This window comes from Podarcis muralis, chromosome 2 (assembly GCF_964188315.1).
Source record: "Podarcis muralis chromosome 2, rPodMur119.hap1.1, whole genome shotgun sequence".
NCBI lineage: Eukaryota > Metazoa > Chordata > Lepidosauria > Squamata > Lacertidae > Podarcis > Podarcis muralis.
This window is the reverse complement of record NC_135656.1, coordinates 79,344,927-79,368,419: the sequence shown is the minus strand read 5'-3', so window position 1 is coordinate 79,368,419 and position 23,493 is coordinate 79,344,927. Positions and strand designations below refer to the sequence as shown.

Here is a 23,493-nt window from a genome sequence, read left to right as displayed (position 1 = left end):
TTGGATATGTGCCACCACAATGGCTATGTTCTGCTTCCACTCTCAGAGGCTATATGCCTCTGAATACCAGTTTATGGGACTCACAAGTGCAGAGAGCACTCTTGTACTCATGTCCTGTTTGCAGGATTCCCATAGTAACCTGGTTGGCCGCTGTGAGAAAAGGATGTTAGCCTAATGGGCCTTTGGTCGGAGCCAGCAGGTCCCATGTCATGTTCTTATAGCTTCAATATGTACATGTATATTTGCTCCCTGAACCATAGTTCTGTCAGTGCGGTGGTGCTTATAACTTGCCTTTTCCCACTGAACCGTTAAATTGTAGAATTGTAGAGTTGAAGGGGATCCATCTAGTCTAACCCCCTGCAAGGCAGGAATCTCAACATGCGGTTCCCCATCCAACTTGAAACCACACTGGAACCTGCTTAGCTTTGCAAATGTGCTAGCATTTTTTATTGCTGCGCCACTGAGAGGTGCTTGGAATGGGTTCTTTCACCTCTGGAGGCGAGGCTGGAGGGATTCCAGAATCAGAGCACAAGGCTCGTTCCATATTTCCTCACTGGACCAGGATTTTATATTATTACTGCACTGTGTCTTGGCAAAGAGTCGGTCATCTTGCGCTATAGGAAAGATTTCCTCGTGTGATTTCTATGTTTATATCCTCAGAAATACAAACAGTCACAAACTAACAAACTTTTCACATAAACACAATTCTGGTTTTAATACCGCTGTCTCTACAAACCTGTCAATCTATTTTTGTGCAATATTTTGAACTCACACACTTAGGATGGACAGCATGTTTTTACAGAATAAAAGCCAGGAATAACCTGCTTCTGTTAACTTATTTTGATGATTGGCAAAATAAGGTTGTGTCACCGCATCCAACAGAGGACCCCATTGTAATTTGAAGGATATGTTATAAACTTGTTTGCTTTGTTAGTTAAATTTAGGCCTTGTCTTTCCATGTCCAGTGCAGCTAATGACAGTATACCATGCATATTGGAGAAAGTCAGTTTAAATACAACAAGTAATAACAAGGAGGGCAGTTAAAAACAGAGCATATGAAACAACAACTACAACCAACAGTGGTCATTTAAAACCAGTGATGCCTCACAAGGAGCAAAGGAGATGACTCATGGCAGCAGGCCAAAGGCCATAGCTGTCAACTTTTCCCTTTTCTTGTGAGGAATCCTATTCGGAATAAGGGAATTTCCCTTTAAAAAAGGGAAACGTTGACAGCTATGCCAAAGGCCTGTCCAAACAGGAAAGCATTTGCCAACTCACACCCACGCCATATGTTTAAAACACTCTTTAATTGTCATGGCTTCCTCCAAAGAATCATGGGAACTGTAGTTTGTTAAGGGTAAAGAGTGTCATTAGGAGATCATAAACAACCTACAGCTCCCAGGATTCTTGGGAGACTGTTAACAGGGACTGTTAAAGTGGCATGAGAACTCTTTAAATGTACGGTGTTGCATGTGACTCAAAGGCTAGCATTGAAGGGCTTAAATTGTAACCATTAAACGGAAGTGAGTTCCTGAGCCTGTTCTCAACAACTGAAAAGGCCCACAAACTATTCTTTAGCTGTTGGTGGAACAGAGATATTTCTGTAGACATACTACATAGTATTATTTGAGCATGATAATCAAAACATCTCTTCTTTCCATTACAGGGAGAAAAAATATTTTATCTCATCAAGCCAACCTCTGCAAACATTTCCCTCTATGAACGGTGGCAGTCAGCGGCAAATAACAGCGAAATGTTTTTCGCTGACCAAGTGGATAAATGCTACAAATGCACAGTTAAACAAGGACAAACACTTTTTATCCCATCAGGTGAGGATGCCGCGTTGAATGCATTTGTTAGTTTGAGTTTTGGAATTATTATTATTATTATTATTATTATTATTATTATTATTATTACTGGGTTTCCCATATGAGACATGAAATGATATAAAGTTCTGCCATTTACACACGCATTCTGTAGAATGAGAAGCCAGTAAGCTTTCAAATGTTGGTTAAATGGCCCCATGCAACCAACACACACACACACACACACACACACACACCAAACGAGTTTGTGACGGGAATGCTTCAGTCTGGGCTAGGAGAAGCAACACCCACCCATGAGGCTGTACTCAGTAGTTTGGAATTTTATACAGGGTTGTCCTGCAGCAACTCGGGAGTAGCTGGCGTGATGGTGCAGTTGCCTTGCCATCACCTATCCAATACCAGTGTTAGGCATTTATGTCAGTGCAGCCCCAAACTCACCACCACCCTGTCCTACTTCTGCACTATCTCAATAAGTGGCAGCTACATCACTCTTGAATTGTATGCAATTGTATGTAATTCTGCCTAATATACACTTCTTCTTTTTTTGCATACCACAGTTCCCCTGATGTAGTGCATTTTAGTATATTATTTTCACTTACAGGAATATTTTTATGGAGACTTTCCCTTAGTTGTGTGCACTTTTTGTACACATTACTGGGCTGGAGAACCACGGTGTAAAATTTGTAGAGGTGCAGGGGGGGGGGGACTACAGCAGGATGGAGGAAGAAAATCACCTCTCCAGGAGCTAAACCTGTTCTGCAAGTGGAATGTCAGTACTGGAAGCCCCCTTGAGGTTTTGGTGACTCTCCAAGAGAAAGGACTTTAAACTACAGTGGTACCTTGGTTCTTAAACTTAATCCATTCCGGATGTCTGTTTCAAAACAAGGCACGCGTTTCCCATAGAAAGTAATGCAAAATGAATTAATCCGTTCCAGACTTTTAAAAACAACGCCTCAAACAGCAATTTAACATGAATATTACTAACAAGACCATTGATCCATGAAATGAAAGCAATAATCAATGTACTGTACTATAAACTAAATAAGACCATATTGTAGAGTATAAAAACTAAAATTATTATTTTTTCTTACCTGCACTGATGATAGTCATTGTTTGGATGGGGGGCTTTTATCCATTTCCACTGTCACACAATCAATAAATCAATCAGTAGCTGAACTGGGTTTCACACAGTCACAGAAACAAATTAACCAATAGAGACTCAAAAACAAAAATGCAAAATAAATAGCGAAAACAAAAGTGCCAAACTTAATCCGTTCCAGAAGTCCTTTTGACTTCCAAAATGTTCGGAAACCAAGGTGTAGCTACTGATTGATGCAAATGCCCCGGAAACAATAGCCGACAGCAGCATTGGACATTCAGCTTCCGAAAAACGTTCGAAAACCGCAACACTTACTTTCGGGTTTTCGGCATTTGAGAACCAAGGCGTTTGGGAACCAAGGTACCACTGTATATATGAGAAAAGAAATTTGAATGAGCAGCAGACTATAAACATTTAAGAAGCTAGTGATTATACTTCTGCTTTTTTAAAGCTGAAATGTTCCCCCTTCTGTCTTTTCCAGGGTGGATTTATGCAACTTTAACTCCTGTTGACTGCTTAGCCTTTGCAGGACATTTTCTACATAGCCTAAGTGTAGAGATGCAGATGAGGTAAGATGTTCATATTTATCTCAGTTTGATAATATTCTAATGAGATGTGCATTTTGTTGGGTCTGCAACTAGCTAGTTAGAAAATATTTTCTTTCCCGATTAAAATAATAGAAAATAAACAAACATTAATTCCCATTAATTCCCACAGTTGTTGTTATGATTATAAAGCACACTTGCATATTGGTAAGCATAACTATGTCTTTTAAAAAATCAATAAACCTCATAAGCAGGGCTTTTTTCAGCCGGAACTCATCAGAACTCAGTTCTGGTACCTCTCAGGTGGGCGCTATTGCCATTATAAGATTACAAGGGAGGCGTTCATGGTGAGTTCTGGCACCTCTTTTTCTAGAAAAATGGCACTGCTTATGAGATTCATGAAACTGCCCACTTCCATTGTCCTAGACTCTGTTCCATAAATGTCTTAAATCTATTCAAAATTATTGTTTATAGTAGTCATCGGCGTAATTAACTGTAATTAGGCATACAAAGAATGGGTATTTTAGAATGCAGTCCTATACAATTACCTGAGAATAAGTCCCATTGAACTATATAGGACTTAGTTCTAACTATGCATGCTTTTGTTTTAATATGTTTTTGCTGGTATATTAATTATGTAAATTCCTACTGTGAATCACCCTGGGATGTATTTGTATGAAGAGCAAAAAGTAAGCATGTAAATTCATAAATTGCACCAATGTTAAAAATGTGACATTGTGTACACTTTTGGCTGTATATTTGTGCAGTTTGTCAATTGTTTTCCAAGGAACAGTGTGGGATTTTGGGATAGTTAATTCAGCAAATGCTATGTAAAAAGCTCTTCTGTTTCACGTTACGCTGGTCATTTTCACAGCAGCTGAGGATTTATGACAGCTTGGATGATATGAAGCACCTGTAAAACACAGCCATACAACAGTTGTGTTATGGTCAATGCTAGGAGATACTTTTCTTTTTGGTTTAGAAAGCTTCCTGTAAACTGTTCAACTGAAACACTTTTTTTTTACTATGCATCATAGAGCATATGAAGTTGAAAGACGATTAAAAATTGTCAGCTTAACCCAGTTTCCTAACTTTGAAACGGCATGTTGGTACACAGGAAGACACCTGCTAGAGTCATTTAAAGGTAAATAAAAGCATTTAGTGTCTTTCTTGCTTTCCATTGTTTGCCATGCTAAGTATAAACAAAAATGATCTAGCTTTTTAAAAAAGAATCAACTTGCTATGGGTTTTGGAAAAAAGATTTTCAATAATGAGTTGGTCAGATAGATTTCAATAAAGTAACTTTTTAAAAACAGCAACATGCATTTGATACTGATGGCACCAAAACAAATTTGATTTTTATGAAGGATTTTAATTTGTAATCCAAGTTTACAACTCTACAGGGGACTCTTGTGGAGTCAATTATCCACCAAAATGCTAACAACCACATTTCACAACAAAGATGCTCTGAGTCAAAAGTGGTCTTCCTTGTAAAAACTGAATGTGCAGTACTCTAGAAATACATTCCGGCTGGCAAATCCTGTAATTTAAATTAATTGTCTATTACATTCAGAACAAAGCCTTTAGATACCACTCTGCTGGAAGTGTTTCCTTTTGATCGTATCCTCCTTGAGGTGACCAATCTTCTCGATATCTTCCCTATGTGACCTTCGTCATCCTCCTGACCCTACACACTACACATTCTCCTGGAAATTTATCTTCCCAAGTCACTTTCTTTAGCCTCCTTTTGGTTGCATTCTCCTAGAGGTTATTTACTTACCTGGCGGTAACCTGCTTGTCCTTCATTTTAATGCTACTGTCATAGCATTGTTACATACTGACCTTCTTGGAGCTAGCTTTTGTCTTGATCACACTCTCCTGGACTTGACCCCCTCAACCTTTCTTTTGATCACACCTTTCCAGGGTAGAAAAGAAAACCGTTACTGAAAGTCTAATGTGCTAACTCAGCTGCTGTATCAACATAGAGGGGACTAGTCAATGACAGTGTTTCTGTCTAATAATTTCCTCAGAGAATTTCTTAGATTCCAATTGCTTTACCTGTGCCCTGTCCCAGGATCTTACAAATTCATTGTTCACGCTATTCTGGCGTCTAATTGTTTCATTGAAATACCACAGTAAAATTGATATCCTTATTACAGAAGAATACAAGAGCTCAGGTTGGTTAAACGGTGCCAAATACTGCGCAGAGACGTTGAACACAATACATCCATGCCCTGTAATCTTTGTAAAGTGCTATTTTCTTTTGTAGTGTACTTGTGGAAAAGTACTATGTGTCTTAGCCCTGACAATGTAGCAAAATCTGATATCCAATTAAGGCATGTTACACTTAAAATAAACATGCCACAGGTCAGCCATCTACTGTATAAAGTCAAATGCTGACTAATTCCTAACTACTCTGATATTGGAACTTTGTGTATACTGCTTTGAACTTTTTCAGAACACGGTGTAAACATGAGGTAGACTTGTATTACCACCACTGGACAGAGAAAAGAATGTACTTCACCATGCAACACACAGTTAAATTACAGAACTTGCTCCCACAGGAGGCAGCGATAGCTTTAAAAAAGGATTAGACAAATTCATGGAAGACAGGGTTATTGATGACTACTAACCATTATTGTTTTGCTCTGCTTCCACAGTTGCAGGTAGCAGTGCTTCTATTTATCCCATGCCGGATACAGCCCTATGTATCTGGAATTGTAATATTATGAACACATAAATCCATTTTTTGTGGACAAAGATATCTACTAATTTTAATTTGACACCACGTTTGAAATCCATTGCCAAATCTCAAAATAAACGAGCAGATTTCAAGTTGAAAATTCACCTGTTCTGAAATTTCAGATTCTAAAGTTGGAAACTGTTGATTTTATGACCATACAAATTCTTACTTACAGCATGCTTTTCAGACTGTCCACTTGCTTTTAGATTGCCCCTTTATAAAACAAAGAATGTACCTTTTTCATTTTGAAAATGTGTGTGAACAGAAATTGATCACCTTTATTGAATGGCCGTTGTGTTCTCTGCTTTGCCTAGGATTGCACAAAGCTGGGAAGCAGCCTCCTTCTCATTTAGTCCAGGGAGCAAAGATCCTCAATGGCGCTTTCCGGTCATGGACTAAAAAGCAGGTGGGTTTACGTGGCTGCAAAAAGAAAAAAAAAGGGAAAGGATGGGGCAACAGGGAGAGAGAAGTCTGCAGATAACAGAGGCAATAATCTGAGAAATCCAAAACAATAGCCTGAGAAATCCAATAGAATGAATGGTTTCATATTCAAGGCTTTCAATGAAACAAAACGTTTTGCATCCTGCACTATTAAGCAAGCTCATTAAGCTTTATTCAAAGAGATATGTGAGCAACTAAAATCCTGCTTGATGTGTTCAGCTATTGTTTATGTGTAGCAGAGAAAAGAAGCAGAAAACGAGGACTGTCTGTATCATTTATATATTTATTATATAAATATATATACTTGGTTCTCCTCCCTCCAGTTTATCCTCACAACAAGGCTGGGAGGTAGGTTAGGCTGAGAGAGAGGGGCTGGTCTATGGATTGCGCCAAGGGGAGAAGCAGAGTATCCCTGCATGCCTAAGGAAATGTAGGAAAGACACCCGTATGTCCTGTCTGTGCATGGACACAGCACAGGAAGGTAAAGAGAGCTGCTGTGAGAATACAGGGAAGCCAGAGGAGGATTAGCAAACAGCACCAGAAGACAGAAACCTAATGTGCTTCCTTGGGAAGATTTCGGGAGGTGATTTCATACCAAAGTGTTGCCTCGATGATATCTCATCTCTAGATTAGGATAAATTGCACACTGCCCTAGATAAGAATGAAGGAATGGGGGTTGGATCCAGAGTTCTGCAACTGGGGTTCTGTGAATGAAGGGTTGGAGATCCTCCAGGACAACATGGGAGATGGGACAAGGGCTGTAGGGGAAGGGATGGGGAAGCGTCCATTGGGCCGAACCTCTTCCCATTCATGGAAGAAGCCCTTCAACACACACAAAGAGGGTCTCCCTGCTCAAGCATGACGTGCAGATTCATGAAGTATTCCATATATAGTATATTAACTTTTTTTAAAAAAATAATAATAATTAAAATATGGGTACCTTTGGATCCAGCCTGAGCTTTGAACTGAAGTGCTCAATAACATTAGCCAGTGCTCCCCCCCCCCTTAAAAAATGTTTAGGGGTACTCTCATTTTGACTCAAGAAAATCACAATTTTATAGTTCAAATCGGGAAAAATAAATACAGTAAATGGACAAAAGTACAAAGATTCACAAAATGTTTAGGGGTATGTGTACCCTTGCGTCCCACCAGGGGGGAAAAAGCACTGATGTTAGCCTTGCATAATTTTAACAATGCGAAATTATAAGCTCTCTTGATGCACATTTGAGCCTTTTTATTTGGCTTTATTCTGCTCTAGGCATTAATAGACCATGAAGATGAACTCCCAGAACATTTTAAACCCGCACAACTTATTAAGGATCTTGCCAAAGAAATAAGATTAAGTGAGGTTGGTATTCTTTCTTGAATATACACTTCTTGCATTTCTGTATAAAATGTCAGCAAACTGATTTCTGTGTTTCTAAAGGGTAGTTTACTAATATTAATTTGTATCCTACATTTCCCTGTGTATGGTCAACAATCTTCATGGAAGATACAACAGCCAAAGGTTTAAATTTGAAGGTCTTGTGCATTTTAGACCACACCCCTCCTTCCTAAAAAGGAAGCTTAAACTTTATTCAAAATGTTGAGCCTCAAAAGTATAATAGCCAGGTAAATACAGCTTGCTGAATCTAATGCACACATGAGGCCTTTAAAAAAGTCTCTCCATGTTCTTTTACATCATACCACTTTAAGCAATCCTGGCTTCCCTCAAGGAATCCTGAGAACTATAATTTGGTTAAGGGAGCCGAGAGTTGTTAGGAGATCCCTCATAGAGCTACCATTTTCAGAGGTTTTAACCGTCAGTCCCTCTCCCTAGGGAACTCTGGAAATTATAGTTCTCTGTGAGGGGAATAACCATCTCTGAACAACTCACACCCTTAACAAACCACAGTTCCCAGGTTTCTTTGGCAGAAACCATGACTGTTAAAGCTGTACAGTGGTACCTTGGTTTATGAACTCAATCCGTTCCAGAAGTCCATTCTTAAACCACAGCATTCTTAAACCAAGGTGCACTTTCCCGTAACAGCGGGGGACTCAGTTTACAAATGGAACACACTCAACAGGAAGTGAAACATGTTCTGCTTCCAAGGCTAAGTTCACAAACCAAAACATCTACTTCCGGGTTTGCAGCGTTCTTAATCCAAGTTGTTCATAAACTAAGCTGTTCTTAAACAAGGGTACCACTGTATATAAGTGTCCTTTGAATGTATGGTACAGATTTGGCCTATATCTGAAGCACATCTTAAAATGACGATACATATACTGAGATTGGACTTGGTTTGGCATGTTATGGTGGCAGCCAAAAACCGTGAGGAAAGGGAAGGTGCTGTGATGGTTTTATTGTATCAATCTGTATGTGATCTTTTATATGTATATGTTTTAATTCTGCTAAAGCTTAATTGTTTAAATAAAATATTTTTTAAAAATGTGTGACAAAATAAGCACGTCTTAAAATGACCTTTAAATGTTACCAACGGCGGGGGAGAATCTGATCTTAGTTGGGAGGTAATTCCATAGAAAGACAGTCATCACTGAGAAGGCCCTATCAAAAGTATCTAATACTTCAGTGAACCTCCAGGCAAGTATTGACTATTTGGTTTAGGAAACTGGTTTAGGATCTGACTGATTCACATGGGAAGCCAATTCCGTACATTAATATGGCAGACACAAGAAATCCACCCAAATGGAAATGACTTGCTGTTCAATGGACAAATTGAAGCTGCATGTCTTTCTAGTGCCTCACTCTGTTATTCTGAAATGGATAAATAAAGCAACTGGTTAGAGGTCTTAAAAAAGAAATAAGAAATGAGGGAATGGTTAATGGCTTCAGAACAAGTTAGGATATTAAGCCAGCTTGGAAACCATAGCTTCATATCCTGGCTCGTTTCAAAGGAATTTACCATAGTTCACCCAATCTCATGAAGAGGATGTATGCAAGGCCAAATGTCTTGTTTGCATCTTGGCTTCTTAAACTTTAGTGCAATCATCTGAACATGGCCAATAAATTGGATTGTGCCCAGTGGGTGAAGGATCAGGCCTAATGAGTTCAGCTCTGCCTTTTATTCTGAGTGCAAGGATACCAAGATAGGGGCTACTAAAAATCTATCTGCCTTTTCTGGGTTCCATGTAGAATATGGATTCTGATGATTATTAAAACGACAGCATTAAATAGGAAATAATGTCTTTTTAATTAGTCACACACTGTTAATTTTTATTGTGCATCTTTTACTGCTACCTTTTACCTTGGGGGACAATGTAATTCTGTTTTGCTTCTCCCATGCGAATTAATTTGAAAGGCATTCTCTTAAAACTGATTAGCATTTTAAACATTTCTTTCTTCATTTTCTATTGTTTTAGCCAAAAAAAATATAAAGAGAGAAAAGAATGGGAGAGACTTTTTGAAAAACGTAAAAACAAGAACAAGAGAACAAATGAAGCAAATAGTAATTCTTCACATTTAAAATTATAATTAGATGATAATCATGCTTTCCTAATTAAAAGAACTTTTCTAAATTATGGCAGTGTGTGACTGTATAATAAACTTCTGCAAAGTTTGTATGTGTAGCTGGGACACCCCTTTATGTTTAAATCAATGGTAGTTGTTCCAAGGATAAAAGAAAATAAATATACCCTGCCGTTGTGATGCTCAGTACAGAAATATTCTTCTGAAAGTCCTGTCAAGCTGACAGAGCCACAAAAAGTAAAAATAGCATGGTACAAACTGCAAATTAAACTAGATAGTGAAAATAGGCATGCTGATTGGTCCTTCCTGAGATGTCCGCCTGTATTTTCCAGTGGAATGGTCAGAACCTATCAGCTCATTTCTCTGTGTTTAGGAATGAGAGAAAAACTTTTCAGACATTACAAGCTCTATGTACAGCTGCCTCCTCGGGAAGTATCTAGTTTGAGTGGATTGCATGTTCTGTAAGAGTAGCTTTGGCTACTTTTTAGACCCAATTCTTTTGTTTGTGGATCATATTCACCCCCATCCTATGCTCCCTCTCCATTCCCCTTCTCACTCCACACCACTAATTTAGGAATTTGCAAAGCTTGTGAGAGCTGCAGAGGCCGGATCACATAGTGATCTTTCCATGTGATCTTGTCCCTTCTTTTTACATTTTTATTAATAAGATTTACCGTATTTTTCGGCCCATAGGGCGCACCTAGTTTTTTTGGGGGGAAATAAAAAACATCAGCCCCCAGAACAGGCAGCTCTCCGCAAGCTGGGGGAGAGCTGCGCGACTTCACGCAGCCCTCCCGCGGCTTGCAGAGAGCTGCGTGAAGCCCGAAGCCTGGGGGCGCTGAGCTCAGTGCGCCCCTAGGCTTCGGGGTGCAGGCAGCTCTCTGAAAGCCGTGGGAGGTGCGCACCGAGCCCTCTCGCTTTCCAGGCTTCAGCGAAAGCCTGCATTCGCCCCATAGGACACACACACATTTCCCCTTCATTTTTGGAGGGGAAAAGGTGCGTCCTATAGGGCGAAAAATACGGTATATACCGCTCTTCATCATAAGATCTGAGGGTGGTTCACAAAACAAAATACAGGATAAAAACAAGTAAATAATTACAGTGGTACCTCGGGTTACATACGCTTCAGGTTACAGACTCCGCTAACCCAGAAATAGTACCTTGCGTTAAGAACTTTGCTTCAGGATGAGAACAGAAATCATGCAGCGGCAGCACAGCGGCAGCAGGAGGCCCCATTAGCTAAAGTGGTGCTTCAGGTTAAGAACAGTTTCAGGTTAAGAACAGACCTCCAGAACGAATTAAGTACTTAACCCGAGATACCGCTGTACAGTCAAACCTCGGATGTCGAACATAATCCTTTCTGGAAGCATTTTTGGCTTCCGAAATGTTCGACAACCACTTCTGATTGGTTGCAAGAGCTTCCTAAACACAAGTGGAAGCTGTGTCAGACGTTCGGCTTCCAAAAACATTCAAAAACCAGAGCATTTACTTCTGGGTTTTTGGAGGCATTCGGGAGCCGCGGTTTGACTGTAAAACAAAACAGCAAAACAATTATCCCCTCTTCACACAAACATATTTAAAAGGCCACAAAATATTAATCATCCAAAGACCTGATTGAAGAGGAATGTTTTCACCTGGCACCTAAAATATATAATGAAGGTGCCAGGAGAACTTCCCTGGGGAGAGCATTCCACAAAAAGGGAGCTGCTGCAGAGAAGGGCCGTTTTTGTTTTGCCACCCTCCGGACCTCTTGTGGAGGAGTTATATACAAAGAAGGGCCTCAGATGATTTATACGGTTTATATTGTGTTTCCTGGAGTAGTGGGAGATGAAGTCAGAGAGGGCTAGCAAACTTTTGCCTTTGTAACAAGCAAACTGGGCCACACCACAGCATCAGACCCCTCTAGATTGTCAGGAACACCATCAGTACTCTGTAGAGATCAAGTATCCATTTTTTTAAAAAAAGCAGGCTCTGAGCATGTTAGTGTTTGCCTTTCCCTCAGAACGCCTTGAAAGTCAACAAACCTGAAGTGGGTGCCAATGTGAATGTTGAAGAGGTCAGCCCTGTGGAGAAAGAAGAAATCCCATCACCTGCACCACGGACGCCTCCACCGCCTCCACCACCACCGTCGCCACCGTCGCCACCGCCACCAGTTGAAAAAGTCCCTAAGAAAAAGGCCCCAAAAGCAACAAAAACACCCAAGCCACCCAAACTAGCCAAACCGCCCAAACCGCCCAAACCCCCTAAGCCACCCAAGCCGCCCAAACCCCCCAAGGCGCCAAAAGTAAAAGGGGAAGGGAAGAAAAAAGGCAAGAAAGCAAAGGAAGTGCCGCCCCCTGCAATTCCGAACTTGGACCTTCTGGAGGCCCACACAAAGGAGGCCCTGACAAAGATTGAAACACCAAAGAAGGGAAAGGTGAGTAGGGTTGTTCTAGCTGTTGAAAAGGGGGTGGCTTAAGGAAGGGTATTGAATTACATGAAGGGACATCACAAGTGGTACACTGATGTCCATGTGTTGAGCATGGAAGTCTGAGCCAAGGAAGCTTGTGCATGTAGTCTTTTGTGGGAGTTGGGACCCTGACTCTGCAAGTTTCCAGCTCCTATAGAGGTCTGTGTCATGGACTTGCCTGGTTCATCCAAGTTGCAAGAAGGGGGCTTGAATCATACTCTGATATTCCAGACTTTGTAGCTGATTTGGGTGGTTTTTTGTTTTTAGTTTTTACTTTACACGAAGGATGGTTGTATCAATATGGAACTATAACCTTATGAAAGGCTCTTCCAAGGTTTTAACTCCTTAGCTAAGGGAGCTGGTAATTTTGATGGTGTCTGAATATTGGTGAAAAACTGATGATGTTTGTTGTGAAATCTTCCAAACGTTCCATATGAGTTCTACAGCATTATGTTGCTGTTGTCAATGACAATATTATCATCCTCATTATTATTATTATTAGTGTTGTGTAAGTTAGTTCATAACCTGACAAATACTTGAAACAAGAGAAGATGGCATTTACACCTGACAGGGAGCTGCCTTTATACAGAATGTGGTTTAAGAAACCTGTACTAAGCAGGCAGATCAGCACATTGTTTTTATTACATTGTTCTTCACATTATATTCATAATAGAGGGAAATTATTTTCTGTTTCCTCTAGGCTTGGCATTTGATGCTTCAGCTGTCTTGTCAAAATAAATTAATTCCAGGCAGATCTTAAGTGTTAGTTCTCTAAAAATTCACACTGGCCAAATTGGCGTGTGGTTATTAACAAGAAACAACATGTTTTGATATCTTTGTATTGGGATAATCTCCTGATTTGTTTGTTGGTTCTGTTTTCTTATTTGTGTCAGGCTGCCAAGAATACTTTGAGTACCCCTGAGAAAGAACCCGTCGAGAAGCAAAATGAGGTCGAAAAGTTTGAAATCCGAGAACAAAATAAGGCCAAAACGGAAGCAAAATGGAAATATAAGGTATGAGTGTCCTTACCTTGTGCTTCTACAAATGTTTCGATGTAATCTTGAGAAGTAAGAAATAGGGTTGTGCTGAAAGTTTGCACATTAATGCATTTGGCACAAAGCAGAAATATTCTATGAAAACTTTCCTTGCTCACTTTTTTGTTGAAGGTTTATGTAAAGGGGCAGGTTCTTCCACATCTTTTTATTTAAAAAGCAAACTTAGCAGGGTATTTTTTGTTGGAAATGATGCTAGCCAATCAGGAATTATGTCATAAGGTCAGATTTAGATATGTGATCATGGGCCCCTCCATATGTCCTTTTTTACAGTGCATTCATTGTTATTTTTGATGGTATCAGAGTGGTTATACACAATCCCACTTTCAATATTGTTTGTGACTGCAACAGTTTCAGGGTGGACCTCCAGCTTCATTTCCAATTAGTGCATGTCCCATAACTTTCTGCTGTAACTTTTTATACCACAAATATTCTGAGTTGTGGTGCTTTGTTTTGCTTTGTGAGTGTGTGCACCACTTTTATTGTGCTACAGTGCATGAGTGTTCCTTCCAACAGCAATAACGTGATAGCACTGAGGAAGCATCACAAAACTAATAAAACAACATAGATATGTCAGCAAAAATTGGCCCCACCAGTCTGGGGGGCCAATTATAGAGTGAGGTCAAGTCTTCCTCTATCTCAGTTCCTCCATTTCCATCACTGTTTGGAGCTTGTAAATCTCTGAAGAATTGCTTGCAGGAGGCAAATGTATGGTGGGGGGGGGGGGAAATCTTTCAATTTAAGCTTAGCCATATAACTGAATGGTCCAAGAGAGGATATCACAATGTATTTTTTAGTAGAGATACCCTGGTACAGTTAGGATACAATGAACCTAAATGCATGTAATTCCATTTCAGACTGTTTCTGATCAGTGCTGTAGAAGTTTCAGGTGTAGCAATGTAGAAAATGATATTTTTTTTTACCAATGTAGCTTCAGTGGCACTGAATGTGATGTTAGCATGGTAACTCAGTTCACTGTGGAAGGCCTAAGGTCTAGTTGTCAACCCATTAGCCCTGTGCCCTCAGACTTTCCCCTGAATAAAATATAAATAAAATCTAAGGCAAATGAATAAAAATATAAGGCAAATGTTACTTTCTTGCCACCCCCTGAAATACCTTCTTACTTAGTCCTGTAGCCTAGCACTAACATCAGCGTTTAACTGTGCATTGGACTGTCACTAAACCAGTTTCTAGGGCTCAAGAGAATAGCTGTTATTCCTTTCCAAAAATTCATGGTGATTTTGCTGGAGCTAAGATTGGTGGCTGCGGCAGCACCTTCACTGCTGTGTCACCGCTCTGTCTTGCCATTTGCATTAGGCACAGCATTTCTTCCAGATGATCCTGCAAACATGTTTTCACATTGTAGCAGATTATACGATCGGGCGGGGTCCTGGGACATTGACCTGTGGGTGCATGTTATGCTCGTATAGGTTTTTCTGGGTCTGCTCAAAGCACATTATAAGCCCCCAAAATAGAATAAAACAAACCTCTCACGGTTAAAATAAGACTGTTCCTGTCCTTTTCAGAATAGCAAACCTGATTCATTACTGAAAATGGAAGAAGAGCACAAACTGGAGAAGACACCGTTATCAGGAAACAAGGACAATAAATTCATGTTTTCTTTCTCCAACAAGAAACTGCTGGGGTAGGTGCTATTTTGGCAATGAAAACTGACTAATAAAACAGATACGGGCCATAAGAAATCTTCCAAGCACTCCAACCTCATCTAAAGATATTTACTTGCAATATGTGCTATTGTCATTTGGACTTATGCTCAAGCACACGTGCCAGAAGGGGGAAGCCATGTGTACTTCCTGAAGCATAGCTGAAGAAAAACAAAAAATTAGAAGGGGCAATATGTTTTCTTTGCTCTTCTTAGTCCAGAGTCGAAACCCTGGCATGGACACAGATACAAGACTTGAGCCCAGAATGGCTGCCACAGTTAATACCACAAGTCTGCTTTTCACAAAGCTCTTTACAAAATTGCTTGATGGTGCAAGAAAAGGACCCCTATGAAATGTTTAGTAATTGTCCCATGCCAGCAGGGAAGTGTCCTCATTGCTGATTAATTCACATGACTTTATAGTGTGTGGTGACCCCAGGAAAAGCTTTTGAGAAGCCTGTGGTTGGCGGTCCCCAATCTGTGGCAGGCCATGTGTGTCACAACATGCAGAATTTGGCTATCAGAACATGCCAGGAAATGCCAGACAAGCAAACACTGAAGTCAAAATCCTAGGCATAGTGGTGAGTGCACATGGCTGGCCAGCCACAAGCTAGAGGGCCGTTGTACATAGACTTCCCAAGGCCAGTAGTAGGATGGCAATGCTAATCTTATCTCCATTACAGATCAGGATGGAGAGGGGGATGGGTGAAATGGTGGCAAGGTTGGCGTGGTGCACATGCCCTGGATTGACTCTGCTGGTGCATTTGCATTGCGCTGACCTTGTTGCCACTTTGCCCCTGCCCCTCTCCATCCTGGTATTCAGCAGCAACATGGGTGGGCAGAGGTCAGGTGAGAATATAGGGCAGCCTGCTTCATCAGGCCAGTGGCCTAGCTCGTCCAGCATCCTGTTTTCACAGTGGCCAACCTGGCGCCTCGGTTCTCTTGCGGTTTCTAGCAACTGGTATTCAGAAGTATACTGCCCTCGACCGTGGAGGCAGTACATAGCCATCAGGGTTAGTAGCCACTGGTAGCCTGCCATCTGCTACTGCCAAAGGCCATCCATGCCCAGGAGTTATCGTGGATGGGCCCTTATTTCTTGATAACCTAGTCCAGAGGTGGCTAACCTGTGGACCTCTAGATGGTGTTGGATTGCAAACCCCATGCTTCCTGAACCGATGGGCATTGGATTTCAGCAGCAACTGAGGGCCACAGGCCACCCACTCCTAATTTAGTTCCCTACCTCTGTCTTCCAACTGTCTTCACATAATTTTTACCTCTCTTCTGAATGTTCCATCTTTCCACTCCTCCTCCTAGCAATCACCTGCACCTCTGTAGGGAGGCCAGACTTAGGTGTTAATCAATCTAACAGTAATATGATAAGGAATGTGGGAGCATCCTGGATGCCCGCATTGCCTTGGTATCATCTTTGAGCATAAACCTGTAGTCCTTATTTAAGCACCCTTCTGGAGTCATAAGTAGACCAGATTCTAGGAAACCTTAACCCTCTGCAACTGCTTTCATCAAAATTATAGGTATTATGAGTAACAGTTCAATTTAGCCTCCACAAAGGCTATTATGTCATGTTGTGCCCTGACAACGAAGATGAACGAGTCATTTTTCCCCCTACCTTTGATCTGAACACTTTGAATCAAATCAGGTATTGCCTCTCCTCAGGCATCACTTCTCTTTTTAAGAAGGAAGCAGTTTTCCATCCTTTTAACTACTGTTCAGTTGGCAGGGTCTGAATTGACCTTGGCTGACAAGTTGACAATAGAGGGACTTGTTTGATAATGGCATCTCTCTTTTACATGTATATGACTCTTTTTTTGCACAGATTTCTGCTTTTATTGCTCACAGTAATTGTATAGTCCATTTATTTAAAGCAAAATATGCATGCCTACTTAAATCAGAGCTTTTATGCATGAGTGTATATAGTCAATCAGATTTTTGTTATGAACATAGAATATCTAAAGGCTTTTTCAGGCTTTTAAAGTCAATAGAAATATGTCAGTTTCCAGCAGCTGAACAGGTAGGCTTATGATTTTGTAGAAATATCAGTCTATACTAGGAGTCATTATCACATATTAATGTCCACGGTTCAGTACTTCTTTTTATCACTTGGTTTTCCTGTGGCTTCTCAGTGTGATGAAGACAGGTGTCTCTTCTGAGGACATAAGTTACCAGCATGTTCCACTGAGCAGGCTTTCTCAAAGCCATTGGGCAGCTCACCGACATTTCAGGGTGGCTTATTCAGTTGTCCTGAATGGATGAATTGTTTCCTAAGCCTTTGTGTAGAATAACCCCAGTTATGCTGCTACTAAATGAGGAAAAAATGATCACATATTATTTCTTTGATGGCATGAACTGACATTGAAAAATACATTGCCTGGCTTACGTGTGTACGCATACATGATTCCAACCCGTTGACTATTCAGGCACTAGGAGCATAATATTTCAGAATTTTTATTTACTGAACCAGATTGAATGGAGGGTCTCTGTATGCATCAATAAATTTATTTCTTGTGCAAATGAAAAAGGTGGTGATTGCTGACAATGTTAAGAATCTGAATATTTGTGACAGGCAAGCAAGTGAATGTAGGACCCCCCACTGCCCCCAAACGCAAAAAATAAAATAAAAAAAAGGCCAGGGATGTCAGCTGTTACTGTTAACTGTTGTCAATCTGAAGTTTTAGACTTTGGAATATATATCTTGATAAATCCTGAAATTCATATGGGAATGTGAAACGTTCAGGTTAAGAACGGACCTCTGGAACAAATTAAGTTCATGTAATTAGAAGCTAAGTGAGGGGAAAATTAGGGTGCTGTACACAACTAGCATCACATTTTGCAAGGCCTGTTTTGTGAGGTATGTTCTATGACAGGCATCCCCAAACTGCGGCCCTCCAGATGTTTTGGCCTACAACTCCCATGATCCCTTGCTAACAGGACCAGTGGTCAGAGATGATGGGAATTGTAGTCCAAAACATCTGGAGGGCTGAAGGTTGGAGGTGCGTGTTCTATGAGGTCTGATCATTGGAGGTTTGTGGTATGCATTGACCTGTTCATATATTATTATTATTATTATTATTATTATTATTATTATTATTATTATTATTATTATTATACTAAATGGCATCAGTTATGAACTTCCCTGATTATAAGTGTTTGACATTTCCTACACACAGAAAAAGTGATATTTTGATGGTATTTTTGATACATAACATGTCACAATGTTATCCTTTCCAATTTCATCTCTCTTGTCAAACTAGCTCAAAGGGAGTGAAAACTCAGATGAATCCTGGTATATTTGGATCATTGCAAAATTTCAAAGAAGATAAAGCAAAACCTGTGAAAGATGAATACGAGTATGTCTCAGATGATGGAGAGTTGAAAATCGATGAATTTCCAATTAGAAGAAAGAAAAACACCACCAAACGGGATTTGCCCTGTAAGTTTGCTGCTTCTTTTGTGCAAGCGCTTGCCTAAGCATATGAATGCTCCATCCCACTGTAGCAAGAGGAGCATGTTGGTCAGAGCCCTGGGGAGGAAAGGGTGTAGCATTGGCTCCCCAGTCAGAGCAAGGATTGGTTTTATCTAAGGGCAAAGGAGCCACCTCCTCCACCAATGTCACAGAGCCTGTTGGTCAGTAAATCACACCATTCAAAGCTGAAGTTAACTCTTCATTAGCAAAAACATGAAATCCACAGACTTGGCTGAGTGTCAGGCCTCATGAGCACAGCAGCTCGTTCCCTCTGGATCCTACTCTATGAAATCAGTTGCTGAGACTAAATAGCCTCACGTCCGCACAGCTGTCTATGCCTCCTCCTCTCCAGGGTTTCCCCCAAGCAATTGGAGGCTCTGTCTCTGTGCAGCCAATGTCTATTCTGCCCTTTTCATGCCTCTCTTGGTTCTGAGAGAAGCTGGGCAGGGGGAGCTGGTCTTAGGAGTGGGGGGAGACACTTGTGACTCTTCACCAGCCTGACTCATCTCTGCCTCTTGGCCTCCCTCCTCGCCTGCTTCAGCTTCTGTCTCTGATTCTACCACAAACCGTCCCAGCTCACTAAGCCCTGTTGCCTCTTCAGCTTCAGGTACCTCCTCTTCCAAACCTTCTCCCTCTGACCACTCACTGTTGTCCCACCGCCTTTCCCCGGGCTCTGAGCCTTCTTCCCTTGGGGGTTCCCAGCGGGTTCCTCCCACCATTCCTTTGTGTCCAGCCAGTCCATGACAACCAGGTCAGCGGGAGTGTCTTTGCTTGCATAGTCAACAATGCTTTTGTTTTGAAAAATGAGTGTGAGGTTCTCTTTAATCCCTTTCTCTCTTTATATTTTGGGTACTAAAAATGGCATGGATGTGTGGCTTTCTGCCACGCACAGAAATAAATTAAGACGAAGAACATTATTAGCAAAACTATTTAAAAATAAAAAGATTGATCTAATTAAAATCTATCTATATATAATACTGTGCTTTTTTCATTTTGAGAAACTAAATTCTGTCTTTCAATTTCTTCCTAGTTTTATCAGATAAAAAGGAAACTGCACAACACACACCCATTAAGAAGCCAAAGGTGGAATCAGTATTGTACAAGGTATTCTGATGTTCTATTCTTCCATAATAGGGACTTATGCAGGATAAATAACATTGTAGATGTCCATTAATGACTTGATCTTGCATAGTGACAAGAAACAGCCCTTTGCCAAACTAACACCTGCTATTTGTATAGCAGAACTGAGTGCCTCTCTGTATTTATTACTTGACTATAGGGGTTCTGAGAAATCACCCTTAACCTTTGTATAGGAAGAATCAGCATTGTCTCTCTGGTTCATTTAGCATCCATGCTGGATTAGTTTAGCAGTAGAGCACATTCTTTCAAGCAGAGGTGATGCATTCAGTCTCCAGGTCTGTCTGAAAACCTGGATAGCTATTGCCAGTCAGTGGCTCAGCTCGTGTTCCATTTTTAGCCAAACTATAGTTTGCACCCACTTTGCTCCTCCCTGGTCCTTCTAACCAAGAACAAACCTTGGTTATAAAGAGCTTAACCATGAGACTGGCTTTGGATGACACGCTAAACCAAACCTTGGTTTAGCTGCCATATCATGCTGAGCTAAATGGACCAGGGAGAAAGCAGCTGCAGTCTCCTCTCTGGGAGCCCATACATGCATGCTCAGCCATGGTTTGGCTTAGCATTATGTGTGGATGCAGCCATAGCGGGCAACACTGAGCTAAATATAGCAATAGTCTGGCTCGATGGAAGGTGATTTCTTATGCTCCTAGATTATAAATACAATGATATGCTTGCATTAGACCAGAAAATAAACATTTAATTTGGAGCTTACTAGTGACTAGCGTAATCCCTGGCATCCCTTTGAAAAAGAAAATCTGTTTTGCCAACTTCTATAGAGTGATGACTCCTCAGATGAAGACTCGCTTCATATTGACACAGATGCCAAGCCAGGGCGCAATTCTAAAGTGAAGAAAGAGACCGGAAGCTCAGCAGGCATTCTTGACCTATTGCAGGCAAGCAAGGAAGTTGGGGGTTTAGAGTACAACACCAACAGGTAGGCATAAGCGAGTGTGGATACCTATTTTTAAATCATGCAATGTTAATATTTCATATATGCATGCACATTGGCCAGAATTTTCCATTACAATAAACCTTTTCTATTTCACGGCGTTCTCCACCCCCCAATCTCAAACCCCAGAGGCAGGCAGCTGCGGAATGAGTTTGTAACACAATTATAAAATTTGAAGATTTCCTATTAAAAATGCTGAAAATCCACCTAAGTGATAACAATAAAGAAGGTTGTTTATTTTAAAAGAACTGGCTCAATTAAGAGGGAAATGAGAACAGTTTAATTTATGCAACAAAATGTCTTTTATTCCTCTGCTCATTTCCCTAATTGTTGGTTCTTTGGAAGGAGATACTAGAGAAAACTGCCTTTAGAAGCCAAGGGAAACAACAACAAATGGCTTTGAAAACTAATTTCTCTAAAGGGCAGCAAAAATGGGCCTCCTATGGGATTGGCTAGGGGACTTGCTCATGTGCCACCAGTTCTATCTTGCTGTAAGCATTTGAAATAACACCCGCTGTAAGAGTAAATATCAAAGTTTGGTGTTAATAAAAAACTTTTCAGAATAGTTTTTAAAAAATAAATTTTAAAAAGAGGTATGCATGAAACCAGAAAGCAGTGGTTATACATGAACCATGAAAGCATGAGGAAAGGCTATAGAAATAGACCCATAACATTTGTACTCAAGCCGTACTCAGTCTCATTTATTTATTTCCCTAGAACTGTTCATGGTTCCAGATTTGCGCTTGGTACAGGAGCCATTTCTGCATACAGCCAGTGCCGCTGTTGAAACAAATTAAAATCACAGGGAGACTTGTGGCTCCTTAAAGACTAACAGATTTATTATGGCATAAGCTTTCATGAACTACAGTTCATTTCAGATGCATGAAGTATTATCTTGAGTGTATCCACAAAAGCTATTGTCACAATGAATTTGTTAGTATTTAAGGTGCCATGAAACACTTCCATGTTTGTTTCAGAAGGCTAATACAGCTACTCCTCTGGAGAGTATTATAATAGGAATAATAGGAAAGGGTGCTATCCAGCATCACAGGAGTGGACTTCCTATCACCTTATAGAACGTCCCCTTCTTCCCCATCCAAAGCCTACTTACCATGTCGATGCATACCCCTCCCCCTCAAACACACAAATCTAAATTTATTTAATTGGAACTGGTCTTAATCTAAAATGGCCCTCAGTATTTTTGAACCAGTGCATTCAAAGACTTGTGGTTTCAAAAAATCACTAAGGATCATGGGTGAGGTATTTCACTGTGTGTTGTAGGTAGCTTGCCAAAAATGTGTCCTAGCAATTTTGCTTTTATAGACGCAGCTAGAGCCTGGTTGTGTGCACCTAATTTCCAGATTTCCTTTTTTCGTCTGAACTTTCCTTCTGTCTTTTTAAAGCAAAAATTAAATTGTGTGGACCTTAGTCTCTGTCACTCCCTGATTGTGAAGTTGTTGCTGGATGAATAATGTGTCAGGGCAGAGGGCTGCTTTGATCTTCTCTACAGTCTTTGCATTTGTCAGGGAACTGCCATCGGAAGGACAGGAGGTGCAAAGGCTCACTGAGGTTGAGAGAGACATAGCAGCTGAAGAGGGAACCAGTAGGGGGAGAGGAGGAACTCCAAGGGAAAGTGAGTCGGAGGGATGGCTCAGAGACGCTTCCAGCGAAAACAGTGGGGAGGTCTCAGGACCTCCTATAGGGACACCCACTCCTCGCCGGAAACTGTCACGCCGAGAGTCCAGAAGACGTGTTTCCGTTAAGGAGCTTTTATGTTGGAAACGATTCCGAAAGCAACCACTTTCGGATTCTGCTAGCGACTGACGCAGCCATGCCGGAGGGGCTCCGTCACAGGCAGAGGTTTGAAAACCTGATCAAACTCTGAGGGACTTGCATTTTACGCACAAGCAGCTCATCATCCCATCACAGCAATCCGAAAGTCTCTGTAAGCAGCTTGTGCAGGGAGAGGCATCATGAGCGACCCAGCCGGAACCGGAGGAGCAGGAGCAGCTGGAGGGGGTCCAAGCCTGGAAGAAAGGTACAGGGCGTTGGAGGTCCAGCTTGCGCTGCAAACGGCGAGGCTCGAGGAGAGGAGGGCTCAGGATGCAGAAAAGGGAAAGGAAAAAACCACCCCGCTCACCAGAAAGGTGCCAGGATTGGTGCAGAAGTTTGGGGGGGATCCCAGGAACTATCATGCCTTTAGAACAGAGATGCAATATGCTCTCAACCTGCAGTTTGATGACTTCCCCGACGAGGAATTGCGAGTGGCTTTTGTGATTGGCCATCTCGAATCGGGAGCGAAGGACTGGGTTAGACCCCTGATGGCAGTGAATAATGAGATCCTAAAGGACACGAGGAAGTTTTTTCGTGCCATGGACCTGATGTTTTCCAGCGACATTGAGCAGGGAGTGGTGCGAAGGCAGTTAATGGCTTGCAAACAGGGGAGCCGATCTGTCCGTGAGTACTGGACTGAGTTTACCATGCTGATCCATAAATTGGGGTGGGATCTATCGGCGGAACCCATCCAGATGCTTTTCGAAGAGGGGCTTTCTTCGGCCGTGAAAGATGAACTTTCCCGGGGGCCCAGGGCGGAGTCTATGGACCAGCTGACCAAATCCGCGCTGGCCATAGGAGCACGC

At 41.2% G+C, this 23,493-nt stretch overlaps 1 protein-coding gene and 1 long non-coding RNA gene across 4 annotated transcripts in view; one reads left to right on the top strand and one right to left on the bottom strand.

Moving 5' to 3' along the window:
• The window catches only part of PHF2 (PHD finger protein 2), a 122,576-nt gene that overhangs the window by 79,242 nt on the left and 19,841 nt on the right, over positions 1–23,493 (top strand). For all 3 annotated transcript variants that reach the window (XM_028718983.2, XM_028718982.2, XM_028718984.2), the window contains exons 7-17: positions 1,667–1,829; positions 3,407–3,494; positions 4,508–4,614; positions 6,528–6,619; positions 7,913–8,002; positions 12,123–12,536; positions 13,463–13,582; positions 15,148–15,266; positions 18,554–18,732; positions 19,796–19,869; positions 20,682–20,839. In XM_028718983.2, coding sequence (XP_028574816.2) covers positions 1,667–1,829; positions 3,407–3,494; positions 4,508–4,614; positions 6,528–6,619; positions 7,913–8,002; positions 12,123–12,536; positions 13,463–13,582; positions 15,148–15,266; positions 18,554–18,732; positions 19,796–19,869; positions 20,682–20,839 — 1,604 coding nt within the window. The remainder of the gene's footprint in view (positions 1–1,666; positions 1,830–3,406; positions 3,495–4,507; positions 4,615–6,527; positions 6,620–7,912; positions 8,003–12,122; positions 12,537–13,462; positions 13,583–15,147; positions 15,267–18,553; positions 18,733–19,795; positions 19,870–20,681; positions 20,840–23,493) is intronic.
• LOC114591671 (uncharacterized) lies at positions 5,315–6,586 on the bottom strand. Its single transcript, XR_003705316.2, has 3 exons — positions 6,490–6,586; positions 6,104–6,182; positions 5,315–5,385 (listed from the first exon to the last, which is right to left on the bottom strand). It is a non-coding gene; the product is annotated as an uncharacterized LOC114591671 (long non-coding RNA).